General features: G+C 38.4%; 1 protein-coding gene across 19 annotated transcripts in view; it reads right to left on the bottom strand.

Moving 5' to 3' along the window:
• plcb4 (phospholipase C beta 4) overlaps window positions 1-21,894 on the bottom strand; it is a 263,855-nt gene that overhangs the window by 100,135 nt on the left and 141,826 nt on the right. For 13 of the 19 annotated variants that reach the window (XM_062957597.1, XM_016996121.2, XM_003215308.4 and 10 more), the window contains 2 exons: window positions 7,800-7,900; window positions 1,069-1,149 (listed from right to left, as the gene is read on the bottom strand). In XM_062957597.1, coding sequence (XP_062813667.1) covers window positions 1,069-1,149; window positions 7,800-7,883 — 165 coding nt within the window. In that variant the 5' untranslated portion in view covers window positions 7,884-7,900. Of the gene's footprint in view, window positions 1-69; window positions 93-1,068; window positions 1,150-7,799; window positions 7,901-16,589; window positions 16,654-21,894 lie in introns of those variants that run through there. The other 6 variants (XM_062957576.1, XM_008116150.3, XM_062957594.1 and 3 more) reach the window with 3 other exon arrangements.

Genomic DNA, 21,894 nt, shown 5'->3' with positions numbered 1-21,894 from the left:
GTGATTGAGTGATTCCACTAGTCTGAAAACAGAGGAAGATATCTTCCAGATATTTGGGGCTACAATTACCATTAAACGTATTGATTGAAGCTAGTAGTAGCTTTCATAGAAAACATCTGCAAGGCACCGGGATGCTCATCAGATTCAAAATCTTCTCCACCAATAGCTTGTTACAACAATATATAAAGAGGATGAAGCAAAATGAATGCCAGTAACATGTCATGAGTGATGTCATAAGGGAATAAAGGTGGCCTGTTGCTATGCATTCACAGATCCACAAACACAGAAAGGGTAGGGAGAGTCAGTAGGAGACAGCATTAGAACAACACGTACCTACGACTATTGTCATGTTAACTGTGTTGAGAAGATTTTATACCTCTACAACCTAAACATGTTTTAGTAAATCCCACCTTACTCAACCTTTGCCCCGCACAACACTCACAAACAACCCCTCTCTTCTCTTCTGTAAAAAGATGTTTTCTGGAAAGAAAAAAGGTACCTGAAATGTTCCCCTTTTCCCAAATAAGAGGGGAAAATATGTGGATTCCCTCAACAAAACTAACAATTCAATTCTCTCCATTTATAATCAGGGCCTTTCCAGACAAGCCCTATATGCCAGGATCTGATCCAAGGTTTTCTGTTTATCCCAGATTATCTGGCAGTGCGGACTCATATAATCCAGTTTAAAGCAGAAAACCTGGGATCAGATCCTGGCATATAGGGCCTGTCTGGAAGGGCCTTCAGACACAAGTTCAACTGTGATTGCTATGTAATGACTGACTCAAAACTGATAATATTATGTCTTCTTACAAATAGGATCAGTATTTTGTATCCATGGATTTTGTATCCATCACTTGAAAATATCATTTTCGCCTACATCCAAAGAGCAAACCTTGATTTGACCACTATATATAAGGGGCACCATTTTACTACTCCATTTTATATAATTGGGACTTAAGAATTCACAAATTTTAATATCTATGGAGATTATGGGGGAACAAAACCAGCAGATTCTAAAAACCCACTATATGCATGATGCTGACATCCTGAAATCATTATAAATTGTACCTTTCCATCACTTTTCCATGTTAGAAAAAAGCCAAACTCATCCACTTTGAAGAGGCAGCTTGGTTCAAAGACAGAAGATTCCTGTTGAAAGAAAAGCCAAATTCAAAAATGTATTAAGAGAATTAAAGTGGATAAGGAAGCTTCACTTTAAGCAGAACAAAAAACCTGTATGCTTATCAACATTAACAGAAGTATTTCTCTCTGACTCAGGGCCCTGCGATACAGCCATATAACCTAGAATATCAAGGCAGATAATCCACAATATCTGTTTTGAACTGGGTTATCTGAGTCCATACTCCATATAATCCAGTTCAATATGGTTTGTATACAGCTGTGTGCAAGGGGCCTCAACAGCTATTCGACACAGTTAAAGAGTATGTCAACCACAGTAATGCAGTTTGCTCACATGGGGAAAAATCCTTTAGGACAATTTTCCATTACCTTTGGTACTGGCATACAACAGAGTTGCAATGCAATATGGTTGGGAGACACTGGGCTGGGGGAGGCTGCCAGGGAGTATAAGTGGGGAAGGAGTTTGTAAGGCACGAAGTGGCCACTGTCCTGATGTCCTACGGTCTTCTTGACTCTCCACAAACATCTAGTTGGACAGTATGGGAACAGAATGCTTGACTAGGTAAGCATTTGATCTATCTATTCCAGCATGTCTCTTCTCACATTCTTAATCCTTGACCCAGAGGAGGAAAGGAAACCTTGATAATGAAGGGATTATGGAAGGCCTTCTCCATGATGCCCAAAAACACGGTGCAAGCAGAGGGGAAAATAGGATTATGTTATAAGCTATGAACATAACATCCTGCATGGGTGATGCATAGAAGTGAACTCAAGGGACTCCCCTCTACTTATTTCAGCAACTAGCTGAACTCTTTTGTTTCAAGAAGAGTATTTTGAAGAAGGAGAGGGACAGCAATATACTGAAGAATCGTTTTGCAAACAACAATCGCTCAGCAAATCATTTACATTCTCTCTTCGCTTATTTGCTGTTGCCATTTATGTAGGGTATAAGACCTCCAACTGCTTTGGCAGGCCTTAACGTTTAAAAATACATTTTTTCATTTTAAGAGATTAGAGAACAAAGTAAAATATTATTAAGGGGGTTTATGGGAACTTGGATTTTTATTTTTGATTATTTATATTGTTAAACAGTCTCTAGCTAATCTAATTGGTAGATTAGCCAGAGTTTCTGTTTATGGAAAGTTGTTAAAGCACCAGACAATGCCTGTGTATTGAATCCAGTTAAGCAAACAAAGGATCTAGTAATCTACTCCTTAAAAGTATGTTGATTGCATGACTAAATAAAACTAAAACATACATTGAGTTTTATCTTTTTCAAACCCAGTAAATCTTGACCCACATTCCTTAGGGATATTGCTTTTTACAAGTTTACAAATATGGCAGCCAAACTCTTCCAGCTGGAATGAAAGATGCTTATAATGACATTCAAAGTCCCAAACAGATTGGGAGTTTGAGAAGCACTTCTCCCTATATAATAATAAATATAATAATAAACTTTATTTATATCCCGCTATCATCTCCCCAAACGGACTCAGGGCCGTTTACAAAGGCACTCCAAGGTGCACATATAACATACAGCAAGTGAGAAATGGTGCATAAGTATAAACAAGTCATATGAAATTATAACAACAACCCCTGTAACACATTTAAGTCAAAATAATACAATTTTAAAAACATCAGTTAATAAAACTAGCAGTCAATGATTCAGAAAGTGCCAAGTGTCAATTTCGTATGGGCACATTAATTCTACTTGACGTCAATGGCCTGTTTGAACTTTCATGTTTTCAGGCAGTAACAGAAGGATTGAATGGTGGGCTAATCTAATCTCTTTTGGGAGGGCATTTCAGAGCCGGAGAGCCACTACAGAGAAGGCCTTCTCTCTTGTCCCCACCGACCTCACTTAAGATGGTGGTGGGACTGAGAGAAGAGTCGCTCTCAGAGCCCACACTGATTCACAGAAAGAAATGCGGTCATACTTTCCTGGGAACAGAGGTTTAGTAGTGCATCCCACCCCCCATGTCCCATCAGTAACACACTGTATTATGATGTGAGACAGAGCCTTTCCAACTGTGGCACCCATGCTGTGATATACTTTACTCTTGGAGATACAATTGTCACAAATTAGAGCTTCATTTCTATGTCAAGTGAAAAGATAGCTATTTACTAGAGATCCGGTGGCTTCCTGATGTCTGTGCACATCGCTTTAAACTATTTTAACCTTTTCAACTTGTTCAATTGTATAATGTGCTGCTGGTCTGCTGCCATTATTTTCAGCTTCCTTTTTAAAGCTGCTTAAACCAATTTTGCACATATGCATCCATGTGGTTTTGTAGCATAAGGTGGGATATAAATACTTTAACAAATGGATGGTCTTGTAATAAGTTAATTGTACTGGAGTGGAACAGCCAACTTTCTATAGTCAATATTAGATGAATTAATTGATTTGCCTTGAAATAAAAATGTCCAGGCTTGGCTTTGCCCCACCTCCCCCACCTCCGGCCTCCCTGTCCTACTGAAAGGGAATTTTCAAGGATGGTAATAAATGGAATTTAACTGTACTTTTCTTTTTACCTCTCACAAGAAAATTCATACCCCATTCCATCTATGGTTTATTGCAGAGATCATAAGAAAACAAACACACAGAATGGCAGCAAATGGAGAATTGTTGCAAGAGTAGGGATGCAAAGGATATTTATGTTATTTATCTCACCAGAAGAAAAAATGTGATTTCTGACAGCTGGTAATTTTTTATGGGAAGACTTTTGCAGCCTGCACTGGTATTCACATATCCCAAAGCACCTGTGTTTTAAGCAAATCTAGTCTCCTCCTACAACCTGCATTGGGGCAAAAGGAGAGGGGCAACAGGGTTAATCTGTTGCCCCATGCACAATTTCCTCTAGGCAATGCTTTCCCCATCACATGGGGGAAGAATCGCCAAAGCCCTGAGCCTCTCATGTTGTGACCAAAGCCTCTAGTAAAGCTTTTACCCTGGTTGGGGGTGGAGCTACAGCCAGAAGTCACATGACATTGTGTGATGGCTGGCATGGGGCTTCGTCCTGAAATCAGGGTAAAAGCGTGATGAGGTCACCATTCTCCTGAGAATGATGGTTCCTACCCTACTGAATTCCAGCCAGAATCTGACTGATTAGGAACATGTGAAGCAGGCTTGTATAAGGATGTCTCAAGTATCACAAGTGGGGGGCCTCTCATGAGATCCCTGGACTCCCACAAGTTCTCAGATATTTCAGGAATCTCCAAAACCATACCAATGTTATGATTGCTAGATTAGCCATTTATAGTTGTGTTGTAATGTGTTATAATGATCAGATGGGAGGAGGAATAGATTGACGGAACTCAAAAGAGATGGAACCACACAGCATTTGGTATGCATTTTGAAACCATATGGCTCTGTGCCAAATGTTTAGGGGTTGGTCTACTGGGAAAGGTTGAGTCCCAGCTTTCCACTCGTATTGTTCTCCTCAGGGTCACACTAGAACACATTGGGACTTTCAAACATAGGGGATAATTCTGTGGGGAAATATTCATTTTTCACCCACCAGAGGGGGCAATGAGAGCATGGTCCTTTTCTGAAACATAGGAAACCATTGGGAGCTTTATTGTAATAATCTTTTAGTGTAATAATGAGTAGCATTCACTTGACAGTTCTAAAAGATTGCAGGGTGTTTGGTCTTTTTTATCTGTAGGTATATATATATGTTTTAAAAAACACATAGAATAAAATATAACACACAACAATTAATGTACGATCCATGAAACTAATAGGTAATATCCAACGTGCAACTTGTTAAATAATATTCCAAAGTCTAATAATCAGTCCTGCTTAGTGACTACAGTCTATTCATGCAATACTTCAAAATTGGGGATCAAATTCAGGTGGGGATTTAGAAAATATTATCTCAGTGTTTAACTTGGGAGGGAATAAATGGCAAGAAGTCTTTAAACCAAGTTTTCTTTTTCAGCCAACAGGATACTGAGCTTTATTCATCCTGACTGCGAATAATGCCATGGTAGGAAATGTTGATACTTACAGGTAGGTGAAATTCATGATTAAGATCTACTAAATTACATTAATATAATTGTGTTTAATCTTCTGGGTTTTTTTTAAACAGTACATTATATTCTGAAGCTTATTTAGATTTACTGTGTACACAGAGAAGCTGCCAATACAATATCTGTTTGTACACATAGCTAATGTGAGAATTTCTCAGTTTATATTAGTCAAGGGCAAGGATATCTCTGTAGATCTGGGGCTCATCTAAACAGGTATTATAACCCAGAATAACCATGTAGTCTCCACAGTGTTTCCCCAGTTCTGATAAATATTGTAGGATGAACTAGGGATGCTCGAAAGTCTGCCTGAAACTCTGGCCTCAGGGCAACGTGGACAGGAGGACCTGTTCACTGTCTATATGTGGCTCTAATGTCATCCCATTTTCTCTTCATCATGCCTGCATCTTTGCCATTGCCACTTGTAGATTGCAGTAAAGCTCTGTGTGAGCTCCTGGCCATCACAGATGCTCCATACTGGCATCAACTGAGGTACTTGGTCAACCAGGAGCCCCTGGTGGCGCAATGGGTAAAACCCTTGTGCTGGCAGGACTGCTGCCTTAAAGGTTTGGGTTGCTGACCTGAAGGTTGCCAGAAGTGACTTGCAGTTTCTCAAGTCGCTCCTGACACAGGAAAAAAAACCAGGAAGAGGCTGGGAGATTGAGTCCCTCCTTCTTTCTGGTTGCATGGGCTGATGTCAGCTTGGGAGAAGTGGGAATAGTGATGGCTACTTGGATGGTGAGGTGAAAGAAGAAGCCAAGGAAGTCCTGACCCATTTGGACCATGTAGACCCAATCTGCTTCTGCAGCAAGTTCAGGGGGATGCCTTTGGAACTAATCAGGAGCATTTTCTTCCCTGATTTGCCAACCAGTGTAGAACTGCCCCTAATGTTGTGTACATCAGTGAACAGTAAATGCTTTCACAAAGAAGGCCCCAACTTTCATATTCCCTAGCATTCCTATGAATGTGACTTATTTATTTATTTATTTGATTTATAATCCAGTTTTTTTCCAGCAGGGCACCCAAAGCAGCTTAAAAAATAGGTTTTCCTCTAGCAGAGTATCAACTTTGTTTTAGAGAGGAATGCTCCATTATTCTTCTTTACAAATCAAAAGCTCTTGAATAAAAGATATAATAAAGGATACCCTATAGGCAAACCCTTTCTGAAATATGCTTGACTAACCTCTCCTCAGTTTGAAAGTACAATAGAGTCTTGCTTATCCAACATAAATGGGCCAGCAGAACGTTGGATAAGCGAAAATTTTGGATAATAAGGAGGGATTAAGGAAAAGTCTATTAAACATCAAATTACATTACGATTTTACAAATTAAGCACCAAAACATAATGTTTTACAACAAATTGACAGGAAAAGGACGTCAATACATGGTAATGTTATGTAGTAATAACTGTACTTATGAATTTAGCACCAAAACATCGCAATGTATTGAAAACATTGACTACAAAAACATTGTCTACAAAAAGACAGACTGCGCTGGATAATACAGAATGTTGGATAAGCGAAGGTTGGATAAGCAAGACTCTACTGTAGTTTGTTATGTGACACAGAGGGCTTGATGTTAAAAAAAAATGCAAAACCTACATTCCAAAATGAGTAGTTTAACATTTCATTATAGCCAACTTTAACATTAGATGAAGGAAAATCTCCATTAGCATTGGTGTAGCAACTTGTACTAGCAACTGTGTGAAAAATTGCACAATACAAATTCGATTGGATACTGAAAAAAAGTTAAAACAAAATATCTAAAGCAATGTGTGGTATGAAATTTAAAATGCATCAGTCAATCCAATTTAAAACATTAATTCAAAGCAATTAAAAACATAACTTGTTAAAAAGCAACACACATATTACACATTTTTCTACCACAACCAGTTAAAAGCTGAAGTCCTTTTTGGATAAGAAGGTGTTTGCCTGCTATCACAAAAAAAGTAGACAGGGTGTCACTCAAGCTTCCCTAGAGAGGGAATTCCACATCCTAAAAGCAGCAGTTTCTGCTTTGAAATGGATTATCTGAATCCAGGTAGGTTCATATGGAGAGGTATGAATTTTCAGAGTGTCTACCCAAATCATATAGGGCCTTCCAGACAGGCCCTATGTCCCAGGATCTAATCCTACGTTTTCTGTTTATCCAAGATTATCTGGCAGGGACTCATATAATCCAGGTTAAAACAGAAAACCTGGGATCAGATCTTGGGTTATAGGGTTTGTCTGGAAGGGCTCCAAGTCCACACTGCTATATGTGGATTTTATACAGCTGTGTGGAAGGGGCCTCAGATAATCCAGTTCAAAGCAGATAATGTGGATTATCTGTTTTGATAATCTGGATTATATGGCAGTAAGAAGGGGCCCTAGTGCCTACTTGAGCCAATTGTGACATTTAGAGTGTCAGCACCGTGACTTCTTTTCTTTCTTGCTCTGTAAGCCCTAACAATAGTGGTGCAGAGAACAAAGAATAAGACTTTCCTAAAAGCTAGCCATGAGCCTTAAATGAGTTTCAACAGGACCCTTCATGTGCTATATAGGTGTAGGGAGGCAGACATGTGCTATTTGACTTTAGGTTTCCCTTTTCTGTTTGTTTGTTTATGAATGGTATTAAAATTGGTTCCTTACTTCTTCATATCTGTCGAAAACAGCTCCATCTTGTAGAAAGGATGGAACTGGCTTCTGCCAGTTAAATTCATATGGTTTTGCCATTGTGTTGAACAACTATCCTGAAAGAGAAACAAACAAGTGCAATTAATATTTGGATGTTGGAAAGTGAAGCAATGAAGACTACTGAGACAATTTTGTTACCAGATAAGTAGCTGAAGTATATTCTTCATTACATATTTTCTTGCCATTGTTTATTAACCATTGCAGTTAATGAGAGAATAAAAACACTATATTTCGATGCATATTTATTTATCAAATGTGTTGGTCATAATGTCTATGACAGTAGAGGCTATAAATCTAAATGGAACCAGAAAAACACAGTCTGCATGTTTATAAATCAGCAAATGAAAATTCAGAGAAAATCCATCTTTGCCCAGGGATTTTTATAAGCATGTATGTATATAAATACCAGAGCTTGGGAAAGTACATTGGACCTTTTCCATGCAAAATCTGTGCCTTATTACTGATAAGCTCCCTGGCCTTTCTCTCAAGTGAAACAAGCAACAATGGCAAACCTGTTCTCTGCTAAAACAATCTAGCTCAGGTGAAGCAGCCTTGTGTGTGTGTGTGTGTGTTTACAAGTAAACATTTAGGTAGTGGGAGATGCTAAAATTGAGTTGTGGCAGAGAGGAAAATGACAAAAAGGCTATCATTATTAATGGGAATATACATATGCATATACATATACAGTATTACTATTCCATTATCTGAGTGGAGGCTACTGGGGGGTGCTAGAGAGTAAAGGATAGTCTATTTACAGGAGAAGGGAGTTGGAGGAGGAAAAATATTTTCCCCTGTCTTTGAAAGTTATTTCCCCTCCCTACTTCCCATATCATAAATGAGGGGTGTTTCCACAATGGGGACATGAGTGGAGGGAATAACTGGAAAATAGGGGGAAATGGGTTTACTCCTTCAAGACACTGCTCACCCCATAAATGGACTATCCTTCTTGTTATAGGTTATAGATATAAATAAATAGAAGCTTTACCCGGAAAACACACAACAACCCTGCTTTACCACAGTTTCTGAACCAAAATATACCCTGCAGTATAATAAAGTGTCACTCAGGCTTGTGTAATAAGTAACAGTATCTTTACTTCAGTTCAAAAGATCAAACAGGGCAACAATATATACAGCAGTCTCTCTGAATTCACACAGAGAACAGAGGGAATAAACAGTCCTTTTATACAGTCTTTAAATGTGCCTCATTTGCTTTATAAATAATCAGCCATTTCCTTCCTGACTATTTCCAGTCAGCGCTCACTTCACTCTCCAAGATGAAAGTGGCAGTTAAAACCATTTGTCTCAGCAGCAAGCTGGAGCCAGTAGCCAATCGGAATTCTGGCTTCTGGCTGGCTCAACCAATCAGCTGTCAACACATGCCTTTCCAATCAACCCATTCCATCGTGGTGTCTTTTTACAAATCCTCACACATCTCTCTCTAGCACCCCTTAGTGGCCTCTGCCTTGATAATGGAGCAGATACATACACACACATACACACAAAGCATTTTTAAACAATGTGTATTTAAACTTCTCCCTCTGGAACAGAAAAATAACCCTTGTCTATGCAGAAATAGGAAGTGGGAAGTTGCTTTATTGGGGGCAAACTTACGGAATATCCATTCAAGCCTGGGCATCAGCCATGAAGCCTTGAAAAGCAACTTTTCCAAACTCCAATGGAAGATTTAGTAGAGGTACCCCACTGGGAAAAGGGGTTGTAGAGAAGTAGCTTTCAACAGCTCTCCCTTCCTCCTAAATAGCCACTTCCCATACAGTTCCAGAGACTACTCCAGCCTTCCAGAAGGGTCAAGGAGGAAAACGGCAAAAATAACAGGAAGCCCCAAATAGATCCATTAATACTTAGTAAACAATTCCTAAGGAGTACTTGAAATTCATTATGTGATATTATATGAATGAATTGTTCATTTTAAGCAGTTCAAATGTCAGCCACACTACTCATCAAGCTCTTTGGCAGAAAATGTTCCTACTTGAGCTGAATGTTGTTTTTTTTTTAAACTAATACAACTTGAAAGAATCAAAATAACCATATAAAAGATTATTTTGGTTATTTTATAAGCCATCTAAGTTAAAGCACATGGCAGAAGCCAGAAAATATGGATAGCACAAGAAACCAGGGAGGATATACATAATTTAATGAACTGATGACTTCACCAGACAGACACTGTTAACAAAACAAGAAAACAAAATCAGTCAAAGGAAACACATTTCAAGGTAGTTCTAAAACCTTAATGAGAAATGGTATGAGAAAACTGAATTTTCATTCAGATAAACTACTAACAGATTCAGAAATTCACAACAGCAGCTCTTCCAACTGGTCACACTTGATTATGTTGTGCTTAAAACTGGAAAATAATCTTAGCAAGGAAAATACTTAGGCAAAGGCTTAATTAGATCCCAACAAACAAAATCTGAATTTTCTGATTTAAGATAAGTTTGGAAGAAGAATTAAGAATAGCATTTTACATTGATGGCTTTGAAAGGATTCACAGTCTATGTTGCGGGAGGATAAATGTGAGAAGACAATTAATAAAGATACATCATGTTAGATCAAGCATAAATGTATGACCTTCTGAAAATGAAAGGAGCCAATTTAAAACTGTGACTCTGTCCACTAATGAAATTATTTCAGACCTTTAAAGAAGACACAAAGGAAATTATTGACATTTGAGTATATGCTTTCTCTCTTTTAATTTTTAATGCCAAGCAATTAGTTTTAAGACCAATACAAGCAAGGACTTGAACAATTAAAGAAGTAATAAAACCTGCCTTTGATGACCCACAACTACCTCCTCCTCATAATTTCTCCCTATCAAGGCATGATCTAGATCCATTTTTTTCTATTTTTAAAAAACAAACCAACATACACATCATATTTTTGCAATATCCTCCAAGGCCCCTTCTGCACTGCCATATAAACTAGATTATCAAAGCAGATAATCTACAGTGTACATGGGGCCTATGTAACATGTTCACTTTACTGTGTTTCTATGCCATATATTTAGGACAAATAAATGAAGCAGAACTTTAAACAAAAAAAATCCACTGCACATTTTGTGGGAAGGAAACAAATTTTCTACACATAAAATACTATTACTAATATACTAATAGTAAATGTTTCTCAGACAGAAAATGCTGTTTTCTGTTTTAAAAACGTATGTGTGAATTCTGTGAAAAATAGGTCCTAATCTGCAGCATTTTTTGCAGAAAAATATTTTTTCTATTTGGTTTTCAATGCAAAATACCTATTTGCTAATTTTGAGTAAAATAAACCCTGTTCTATGGATTGTTTTCAAAAGCTGCACATTTTCAAAGATATCCTTGCAGTGGGAAAAATAGTTAAAATGCTTTGTCGCTCCCTTCAAGAACAAAATTAGAGGAATTATCTGACACCTAAGACAAAATATGAGCTAATTACTCTAATACCATTGTCATTTTCTTTTGTATGGTTTATAACATTTTTGCTTGATGAAAAGGTCAGTGAAGCCTTCAAAGTCTGGAGTGGGCTAATAAAGGCATTACTGCTTGTGGATTTTGAGTTTTGTTGTAAAATTAGGGAAGCACGACCCTTTCCCAAGGAAAAACACATGATACTCAAGGTGAGCCAAGGTGTTGTAGCACCAGAATCAGAAAGTCTGCAAGCAAAAACATAACTATAATACGTCGTCGTCTCACTCGTTCAGTCATTTTCGACTCTTCGTGACCTCATGGACCAGTCCACGCCAGAGCTCCCTGTCGGCCGTTGCCGCCCCCAGTTCCTTCAAGGACGAGTCAGTCACTTCAAGGATACCGTCCATCCGTCTCGCCCTTGGTCGGCCTCTCTTCCTTTTTCCTTCCTTTTTCCTTCCTTTTTCCCCAGCATCATGATCTTCTCCAAACTTTCCTGTCTTCTCATGATGTGGCCAAAATACTTCAACTTTGCCTCTAATATCCTTCCCTCCAGTGAGCAGTTGAGCATTATTTCCTGGAAGATGGACTGGTTGGATCTTCTTGCGGTCCAAGGCACTCTCAGGATTTTCCTCCAGCACCAGAGTTCAAAAGTGTCTATCCTCCTTCGCTCAGCCTTCCTTATGGTCCAGCTCTCGCATCCATAGGTTACTATGGGGAGTACCATTGCTTTCACTAAGCGGACCTTCATTGCCAGTGTGATGTCTCTGCTTTTCAGTATTTTATCGAGGTTGGCCATTGCTCTCCTCCCAAGAAATAGACATCTTCTGATTTCCTGGCTGCAGTATGCATCTGCAGTGATCTTCGCATCTAGAAATATAAAGTCTGTCACTGCCTCCACGTTTTCTCCCTCCCAGTTGTCAATCGGTCTGGTTGCCATGATCTTGGTTTTCTTGACGTTTAACTGCAACCCAGCTTTTGCACTTTCTTCTTTCACCTTGGTGATCAGGCTCCTCAGCTCTTCCTTACTTTCAGCCATCAGAGTGGTATCATCTGCATACCTAAGGTTGTTAATGTTTCTTCCAGAAATTTTAACTCCAGCCTTGGATTCGTCAAGCCCCGCATGTCGCATGATGTGTTCTGCATACAATTTGAATAGGTAGGGCGATGGTATATAGCCCTGCTGTACTCCTTTCCCAATCTTGAACCAGTTTGTTGTTCCGTGGTCTGTTCTTATTGTGGCTACTTGGTCTTTATACAGATTTCTCAGGAGACAGACAAGGTGACTTGGTATCCCCATACCACCAAGCACATGCCATAGTTTATTATGATCCACACAGTTGAAGGCTTTAGAATAGTCAATAAAGCAGAAGTAGATGTTTTTCTGAAACTCCCTGGCTTCCTCCATTATCCAGCGGATATTGGCAATTTGGTCTCTTGTTCCTCTGCCTTTTCTGAACCCAGCTTGGACATCTGGCAACTCTCGCTCCATGTATTACTGGAGTCTGCCTTGCAGGATCTTGAGCATTACCTTACTGTCATGGAAAATAAGTGCCACTGTACGGAGGTTTGAACATTCTTTAGCATTTCTCTTTTTGGTATGGGGATGTAAATTGATTTTTTCCCAATCTGATGGCCATTCTTGTGTTTTCCATATTTTCTGGCATATGGCATGCATCACCTTGACAGCATCATCTTTCAAGATTTTTAACTATAATACATTAAACAAATATTTTAATGTAGAGGTGTGCAAGCTATTTGTTCCATTTGTTTCATTCGTGTATTTGTTTTGTATCATCCATTCAGATGGCACGAATCAAAGAGCCTATTTTCAGATGAAACAAAAGGTGAAACAAAAGAGAAAGTTGTACGGTTTCAGTCTTTTCGTTTGGTTTTCTGGCCGCGTGGCTTTTCTCACACAGCCCAGGAAGTTCTTCCGCATGTGTCAGAGGAGGAAGTGGTGATGTTTGGTGCTTTTGGCCAATCAGAGGCCAAGGAAACTGTGACGTTGCCAAGGTATTTAATGGGATGACCACCCCCAAAGCTGGCTGGCTGCCTGGCTTGCTCCTGCTCGCTCAGCTCACTCAGTCTCTGTGCTAGTGTGCTTGCTTGATTTCTTGCTGCCTTGTTGCCTTGCCTCTTGCCTTGTCTTCCTTCCTTGCCTTGCCGCCAGGGGAAAGGGATTTGTTTGTATTAAATTTTTCCCAAGCTTGGCTGCTTGGCTTCTATTTTATTCTTTCTTTGAAGGAAAGGGGGCTGGGATTTTTCAAAAGGTGGGGGTGGGATGGGTTTTGCTGGGAAGTGCACGCGGGGCTTCGGAGGTGGGAGAAAGAAGGGGATCTCGGTAGCTTCTATCTGCTGTATTGTAGTATTTTTAAATCTTTTATCTTAATTCTTTGTTTAAAACCCCCTTTTCCTCCCACTGGGTAGTATTGGTTTTTAAAAAAAAAAAAAAAAAAAACAACAACTAACAAATATTTTTCAAAGGAAAGAAATTGTTGGGCTTCTACCATATCTGTTTAGAAAACCTTTTAAAAGTTGGTGGGCTAAAAGGGTCGATATGCCCTCCATGTATGATGATTTTCACCCCTATAGCCATAAACTGAGAGGAGGGTGAGCCTTGGAAGTCTTCCCATTGCTGGCAATGGTTCGAAAACCTTTTTTCTTTTGGACATGGGACAAAACTCCCATTCGGATAGAAGCCCCATTTTCGGAAGCGGCAAACAAAAACAAAAACAGGGCAAAATGAATGAAACAAAACAAAATGGATAGCGATTCCATACAAATGCACAAAACTATTTTACTGACCATTTGTGACATTCAAATTCAGATGCCTGGCAGCCACTTTAGTCTGGACCTATCTACACTGCCATACAATAGCCAGGGTATCTGCTTTGAACTGAATAATATGGCAAGGTAGAATTATCTGTTTTGATAATCTGGATTATATGGTAGTGTAGATCCAGCCTCCAACTAATAGTAGTGCTGGCCCTGCATAGTATGCCTGCATATAATTTTAAATCATGGCTTAAACCTGTAGAAACACTTAAAGCCCATTCTTAACAACCTACATTTTCCAAGTCCATAATTACAAAGCCAGGATTTGGGGTATCTATGGATCCTTCTCTTGAAAGACTGTTTCATTCAATTGCACCTCTGTAGAAAGTGTCACTGTAATTCACAAAAGAAAATCAAAACAGCAGGAAGAGTATCCCTTTGAGATGATTTATTGGGCAAAGGCACTCACAAAGAGGGATGAGGAAATTGAGCTTGGAAATGTAACTTCTGGGGGATTCAATTCCTAAGCATCTTCCAGACAGTATGGACACTGGGGACTCTGGAGGGTGCAGTTAAAAAATAACTTTTTTTTTCAAATTTGGAAGAAAAGCTTTGTTTATGGAAGGTAGTTCATGACATCCATAACAATGTCCTGTAGCCCTAGAGAAATGTTCTTTCCAGATGTAGCCTAAGCGTATTTCTGTCTTCCTCCAGAGTATTTCTTCTGGAACTTTTCAACTTTTACAAACTTGTTAATATGCTTAGCATGGGAAAGGGCTTCACGAGAAAAGCAAGGGAGGAGGGAAGGCTGGTTTCCTTAGTAAAACATCACATACTCTCTTTATGAAATCATTCAAGCATTTGTCTGCAAATGTCTGCACAGCTGAAACCTCCAGCTCTCAGGCCTGACCTACAACTGGAGATTTACAATGTGAAAAAGACCTCTCTTGTTGATTTCTTCCATCATTTCACTGAAAGCTCTCTTCCTTGAGGCAGGTAACATTTCAAAATATGTAAAGGAAAGGGCACACATTTTCCTCACCATCTACCTCTTTATTATGCATCTATACTGAACTATACTGTTTATGTCTATTCTTCCACCAAATTCTTATGTTAGAGTCAATATGTGCATTACATCTTCCACAAGAAGTGAAATAAAATGACCTCTCCATGGTAATATCCAAAATATATCTCCCATCCCCTGTTGCTTCCTCTATACATTTATCAGCAATTTCTGCATGTAGTCTGATTTCTGTAGATTCATGCGCCCCACACTTTGCACTCTTGGTGGAGATAGCATCTTATTGTGACTGAAAAGGCATCTATTTGAAACTATCCATTTTCAATTCTTAAAGAAGAAACCTTCCAAAAAGAAAAGAAAAATCTGGCTACATGGGTGTGCCTATGAGAAGCCAAAGAAAATTGATCAGGAAGATATTTGTCTTGTTCCATGGGTACAAGCATGGGTTTTCTAGAAAGAGAAAAGGTGGAAAATTTAGGACAGGGTGGACAAAATTGATTTTCTAGTTACTGATGGACTACAACTCTTGCCACTCTTATTGTACGGTGGGGGATGATGGGATCCATACTTCAATGACACCTGCTTCAACTGCACACAAACATTAGGCTTCCTAGATCTCCAAGGAGAGCTCCATAAAAAATGTGAGAAAGAACATTCTTTATAGGTTATTTTCATGTTATATAAAGAGAAACATGATTAATCTAAGTGCTAAATTTAATCTGTGTATAATAAATGCATTGAAATACCTCGGTTTTGTACCCAACACTGTGGTATAGGGGTGAACTATATGGTGGGTTCTTGATATTTGCTGGGATTTGGTTCCAAGACTCTGCATGAATACCAAAATCTGTAGAAGATTAAGTCTCATTAAGGGCAATGGCACAGTAAAATTGCATCCTTTCTATAAAATATGAACATATGAAATAAGGGATGGAGAGAGTTTAAGGAAATGGGAGGAGGCTACAGCAAGGTATGCCATTGCCTACTCATCAGTATAGTGCTCGGAGCATGGCCAATTTTGGATTTTTTTGCAAATAGTTTTGAGTCACAGTTGGTTGAATTCATGGGATGCAGACTGTGTGCAATATAACTGTAATGAAAAAGCTTGGGATATAAAATGTCAGTTTATCAATAAGCCTCGTTAGGGACCCTTTTCACAAGGCCATTTTGGGCCATGCCATTTCGCCAGCAATTACCAGTGAAAGGGAAGGTGTGTGGGGTGGCTTGTTGTGCCCCACACACCCTCCCTCCTTCCCCCATCATATGGTGGGAATGGGACAGGGTGCATTGGTGGCCTGTCCCTGTCCCCATTAGATGGGAGAAAGGGAGGCAAAGTGCATTATCCCAACACCCTTTTCCCCATTGTATGGGGAAAGGTGGAGTAAACACATTTTCCTCCCCATGGTGGTGGAGGAAGCGCATTTTGGTGCTCCCCCTCCACTTTGGGAGGAATGTGAGCAGGGCCTGCCATGCATCCTCTGATGGCAGTCAACGGGCCCCATCCATACAGCAAATAAAAGTGCCAAAACAGGGCTATTTTACCCCATGTGAAGAGGTCCTAGGTGAGCATGGACAGATGTAATCGCCATCAGCCAGTCAAATCTATCTTGCAAGGTTGGATCAAGCATGAAAAGCAAGAAAGACATGGAAAAAATTTTTAAAACTTCTTGAAGGAAGGCTGTGATAAAAAAAAATCAGTATTATATGAATGTACAAGTAGGCTGAAAGAATCCAGACTAGTTTTTCTTTTAAGGTGCATATAACTTATCAACATGTTCTGTCTCATGCACCATAAACTGTGGAACAAGTAATCAAGCCTATGTTGTCAGAAAATTCAGAATGTCTTTGATAGAAAATTATTTGCCCTTGGCTACTTTTCTACTCTGCTTTTCCAAAAAAAAAAAGCAACAAAATGCTCTTTGAGATCACAATGTTTCCACACTGAAAATGCACTTCTGACATCTTTATAAATGTGGCAAGATCCCACAGTAGACCAGAATCAAGTGTGTGGAGAACAGAATTGTATAGTCCTTGGTTGCTGTGCAACCAAGCACATATCCCAACCACAGTGGAAAATGAAACAAAATAATAATAATGAGCTTTAGAAAAGTCGAACTGAATGTTTCAAAAGGGATTAAAAAGGAAGTTCACATAAATATTCAAAAATTAGCAACTATATACACAACGCAAGGAATGAAATCTTAGCCTTGAAAAAAATAATAGGATGTTATGCCATACTGACATAAATACACAAAGAGGCAGAGGAAATCATCTCTGTGGGAAGGTAGGAGCATCTTAATCAAACATGGATCAGCACATTCAATGCATCATAATCCCCAGTTGCCTTAAGAAGAATTTTCATTCTCTAGCCGCTGCTTATTTTGGTTAAGGAGAAGCTCAAATGTAATTATAATTGTGATAGCCTTAGATGGAAAAAAAATCTCATTCTGAACTAAAAATAGAGAACATCACTACGTTCAGCTGTCACTCAACTCAGCTGGATGCCTCTTCCTCTGAGGACACACAGATCATCAAAAGGAAGTTGCATACTTCTATACATGGAACACTATGGCTTGTGTCAGGATGTGATGCATCCAATAATTGGTGTAATAGCCACCATATTTTCTGGGAGACACACTCCTACATACAATTGATGGGCAGGACAATACTGCTCCCTCAAAGGTACTCTATATACTGATGTAAATGTTTAAAAATTTTAATTTAAAAAATCCACCTTCAAAACCTGGGCTGATTTATCCATTGATCAATATGAGTAATGTACCTAAACTCTTATGAAGAAAGGAACCATTCCTTTATCTCAATGGAGTGATGAAAGGCAAGTGCTTGGTCCATCCAGTAGAATCTAAAAAAAAAAAGCATTCACACCCTCTATTCTCGCTGCCAAATTGCTGCCATATTATTACTTCTGGACATTTTTAAAGGAATTGGTGGCGGTGGCTGCCAGAGGAATCAGCCCCCCTGCGGTGCTGTCCATAGGTCACATAAAAGTCCATAATGTTGGTTCCAAAACTTCCCCTTGATTTATATATTTCAATGTTACCAAAATGGTATTCTGTCACATATACAGTAGAGTCTCACTTATCCAAGCCTCGCTTATCCAAGCTTCTGGATAATCCAAGCCATTTTTGTAGTCAATGTTTTCAATATATCGTGATATTTTGGTGATAAATTCGTAAATACAGTAATTACAACATAACATTACTGCATATTGAACTACTTTTTCTGTCAAATTTGTTGTATAGCATGATGTTTTGGTGCTTAATTTGTAAAACCATAACCTAATTTGATGTTTAATAGGCTTTTCCTTAATCCCTCCTTATTATCCAAGATATTCGCTTATCCAAGCTTCTGCCAGCCCGTTTAGCTTGGATAAGTGAGACTCTACTGTACCTCAATTTGTCCCTGGAAATCTGAATTACAGGCAACTGCTTCATACAGGTTTACATTAAAACTATATTAGTTGACCATATTCCTTTACCATTTGTTGCATAATATTGTCTTTTAAATTAAGAAATGTTAATAAGGAAAAAGGGGGAGATGTTGACATTTTACTACAAAATTAAGCAATAAATTAAAAGACTACATTCTCATTTGATCCTGAAATCAAGCAACCGTCAATTGTACATCAACTTCAATGCATGTTGATATTAATCATAAATAGAGTTAATAATGTGGTTGTGACATTATTTTTCCAACCTCCCTGCATTCTCCATCAGAAATACTAAACTTTGGTTTCTCTTATGATTTCAATTATCTGGATGATATATGCTCTCATTGTGTATACTGTACATTGAACAATATCATGTTTCAGGAATGTAATTCTCACAATGCTAACAACTCAAGAGTCACTTTTGCCCACCCTTAGCAATCATGGATTTCAAGCACACAACAAAAATCTTATGGTTTTTCAGTCTCACTGATTCATATTATATACTACACAATGTTTTTTAACTAAACAAAATAAGGTAGTTATATTTGTACAGGTGCAGTAATAATGCAAACTCTACAAAAGAAAAGAGCATGCGATTACTACATTAAAGAACATTCCGTATACCCATTAAAAATACAACTGAATTTGCCACTGCTGTCTGGAAAACACAGAAGCTAATTATATGAAGGAAAGAAGAAGACAAAACAGGTCAAATATCACTAGATGGGAACAGGGGAATCAAATGGCTAACCATTACATCATATATATATCACAACAACAACAACAACAACAATTATTTATTGATTAGTCACTTTTGACCATATCAAAACATGTAAAACATACAATACGTACACACTTACGCATACATACAATAAAACCATGTAAAGATACAAAACATCCCGACCTGCGGCCTAATAACCCGCTCCTAGAGTAAAAAGGTTAAAATTAGTAATTTCCTAAGGAAAGGTTTGAACAAGGACAGGGGTAAGTAAAACAAGTGTCTTGTCCGTAGTAAATTTTAAGTTTGGATTTTGTTAGTGACAATAATGTATCAGCTCTCAGCTTCCATCTTCTCACGAATGGCCAGCGCTTTTTGTGTAAAAAGGGCCAGTTTTAAAATAGAGTTTTTATCTGAACCCTGTAGATAGATAGATACACACACACACACACACACACACACACACACACACACACACATACACACCCTGTTTCCCCAAAAATAAGACATCCCCTGAAAATAAGACCTAGTAGAGGTATTGCTGAATAGCTAAATATAAGACCTCCCCTGAAAGTAAGACCTAGCAAAGTTTTTGTTTGGAAGCATGCCCGCCAAACAGAACACCAGAGCATGCAGTACTGGTCAATGTACATACCATAGATTGTTGTACATGGAAATAATGGTAGTAACAAGAAATTCTTGATAGGATTCCCAATTTGTCTGGTTATGCTGGTTTGTGATGACAATTACTGTAAAGTATATAATAAATGTTCTTTTTTTTTTTTGTTCAACAACAAATGTGAATTCTTCTTCATGGAAAAATAAGACATCCCCTGAAAATAAGACCTAGTGCAACTTTAGGAGCAAAAATTAATATAAGACACTGTCTTATTTTCAGGGAAACACTGCAGTGCAACAAAAGATTACAGTGTGTTCTTGAGTTCAGAGTTTCAGATACTATTAAATCTTTCTGCCTCACATGTAGATCCCTTCTACACCTAGATATAAAACCTAGATTATCTGCTTTGAACTGGATAATATGGCAGCGTAGACTCATATAATCAAGTTCAAAGGAGATAATGTGGATTATCTGCTTTGATATTTTGGATAATATGGTAGTGTAGAAGGGGGCATAGTTGGGAGGAGCACTCACAAAAAGCATCTTTGACCATGACTCCAAGTGTTTGCCTTAAACAAACATTTGTTTCATTTGCAAGCCCTTAAGTGAAAACTAAAGCAGCTCTTTGTGTACTCTCTTTTTGGACCATGTCTACAATCTTTGATTCTCCAGATGGTTTGGACTTTAACTCCCAGATGTTCCAGCCAATAAGAATTCAGAGAGCTGATATCCCAGACATTTGGGGGAACAAAGGCTGAGAATATGCTTGGGGTGCATGATCTGGATCCCAGCAAACATCACTCCTGCACCAACCTTGACCCTTGTGACTTGAGAGTACTTGTAACATCTCTCTTAGATGCAGACAAACAAATTGATTCTTAGAGAAGTTTTCCATGTAACTTGCGTAAATGTTAGAGGGTGAACCTGAATTATTACTCCAGTTGTAAATTGACGGTGGGTTTGAGAATGTGCTGAGGAAACACTAAAACCTACAGTGTTTCACATACTATGTAGAAGGATTTGCTATTTAGAGGATCTGCTAGAATTCTGCAGAAGTCAAGGGCTACAACTAAAAACCAAAAGGCACAAACAACAGAGGTTGGCAAAACCTCTATAAATATTATGCAGGAATTCCATTACTCTCTTGTTCCAAGAGACAAATTGTTCCATTCAGCTGCAAGAGTAATTACAATTATTCCTTTTTCTATTTCAATTGAGAACATGCTGAAAGATTTTTACAGCATGGAATAAAGGAGAAGAAAGTCCTTCTATATAATGATCTCCATAAAATTTGGGGATGACCAAAATACTAGGGAATCACCAGATACCACATCTGGATGTGTGAATAAATGAAACCATGCTGTACATAATAAAAGTAAGTGAGAAACCACAGTGATACCAATGAGAACTCTGAAGCACTATGCCATCAATCATTGAGATACTCGTGTCAAAACATACCAAATATGATGGAGAATGAAATTTGCAGAATATCAACATCACTCCCATTTACACATCACGGAGATGAAAGATCCATCTTCCCTCCCACTCTCACAAAACTCTTTCAAAACAATTCCGACCTATATCTTGAGAAGACTGATGACTTTCCATGCAGGGTTATATCTCTGTTTCTAATCATTTATCTCCAAACCTCTGGGTGAACTGTAGAAGTTGCATTGAATATAACGAGACTTGAATATTCATGCTTTTTGGTATCCACAGAGTCATTGAATCAAACCCAAGTGGATATTGAAAGCCCACAGTATCCATTACTTGGGAGAGTTGTTTGTTTTTTCAATAGCTTGGAATCCAATGTGCCAAGATGCATTCACTTTTTACTGTTTTGTTATTTCTAATTTAACTTTAATAAATCTAGCACAATGCACTTGTTTTTATAGGTACAATATGTTATTTTCTTTTTACGATCACCATCCAATGACTTATGGTAAGTGGAACATTAGCTGAAAGTTTCTTGAAGTTAACTTCATAATACCCCTGTATCCCATAGACATTAACTATCTTAGAGAAAACTGGTACAACAAAAGAAAAATAGAGAAAAATT

This window comes from Anolis carolinensis, chromosome 1 (assembly GCF_035594765.1).
Source record: "Anolis carolinensis isolate JA03-04 chromosome 1, rAnoCar3.1.pri, whole genome shotgun sequence".
NCBI classification, from domain to species: domain Eukaryota; kingdom Metazoa; phylum Chordata; class Lepidosauria; order Squamata; family Dactyloidae; genus Anolis; species Anolis carolinensis.
The sequence above is the reverse complement of the archived record's forward strand: the minus strand, read 5'-3'. Positions and strand labels throughout refer to the sequence as shown.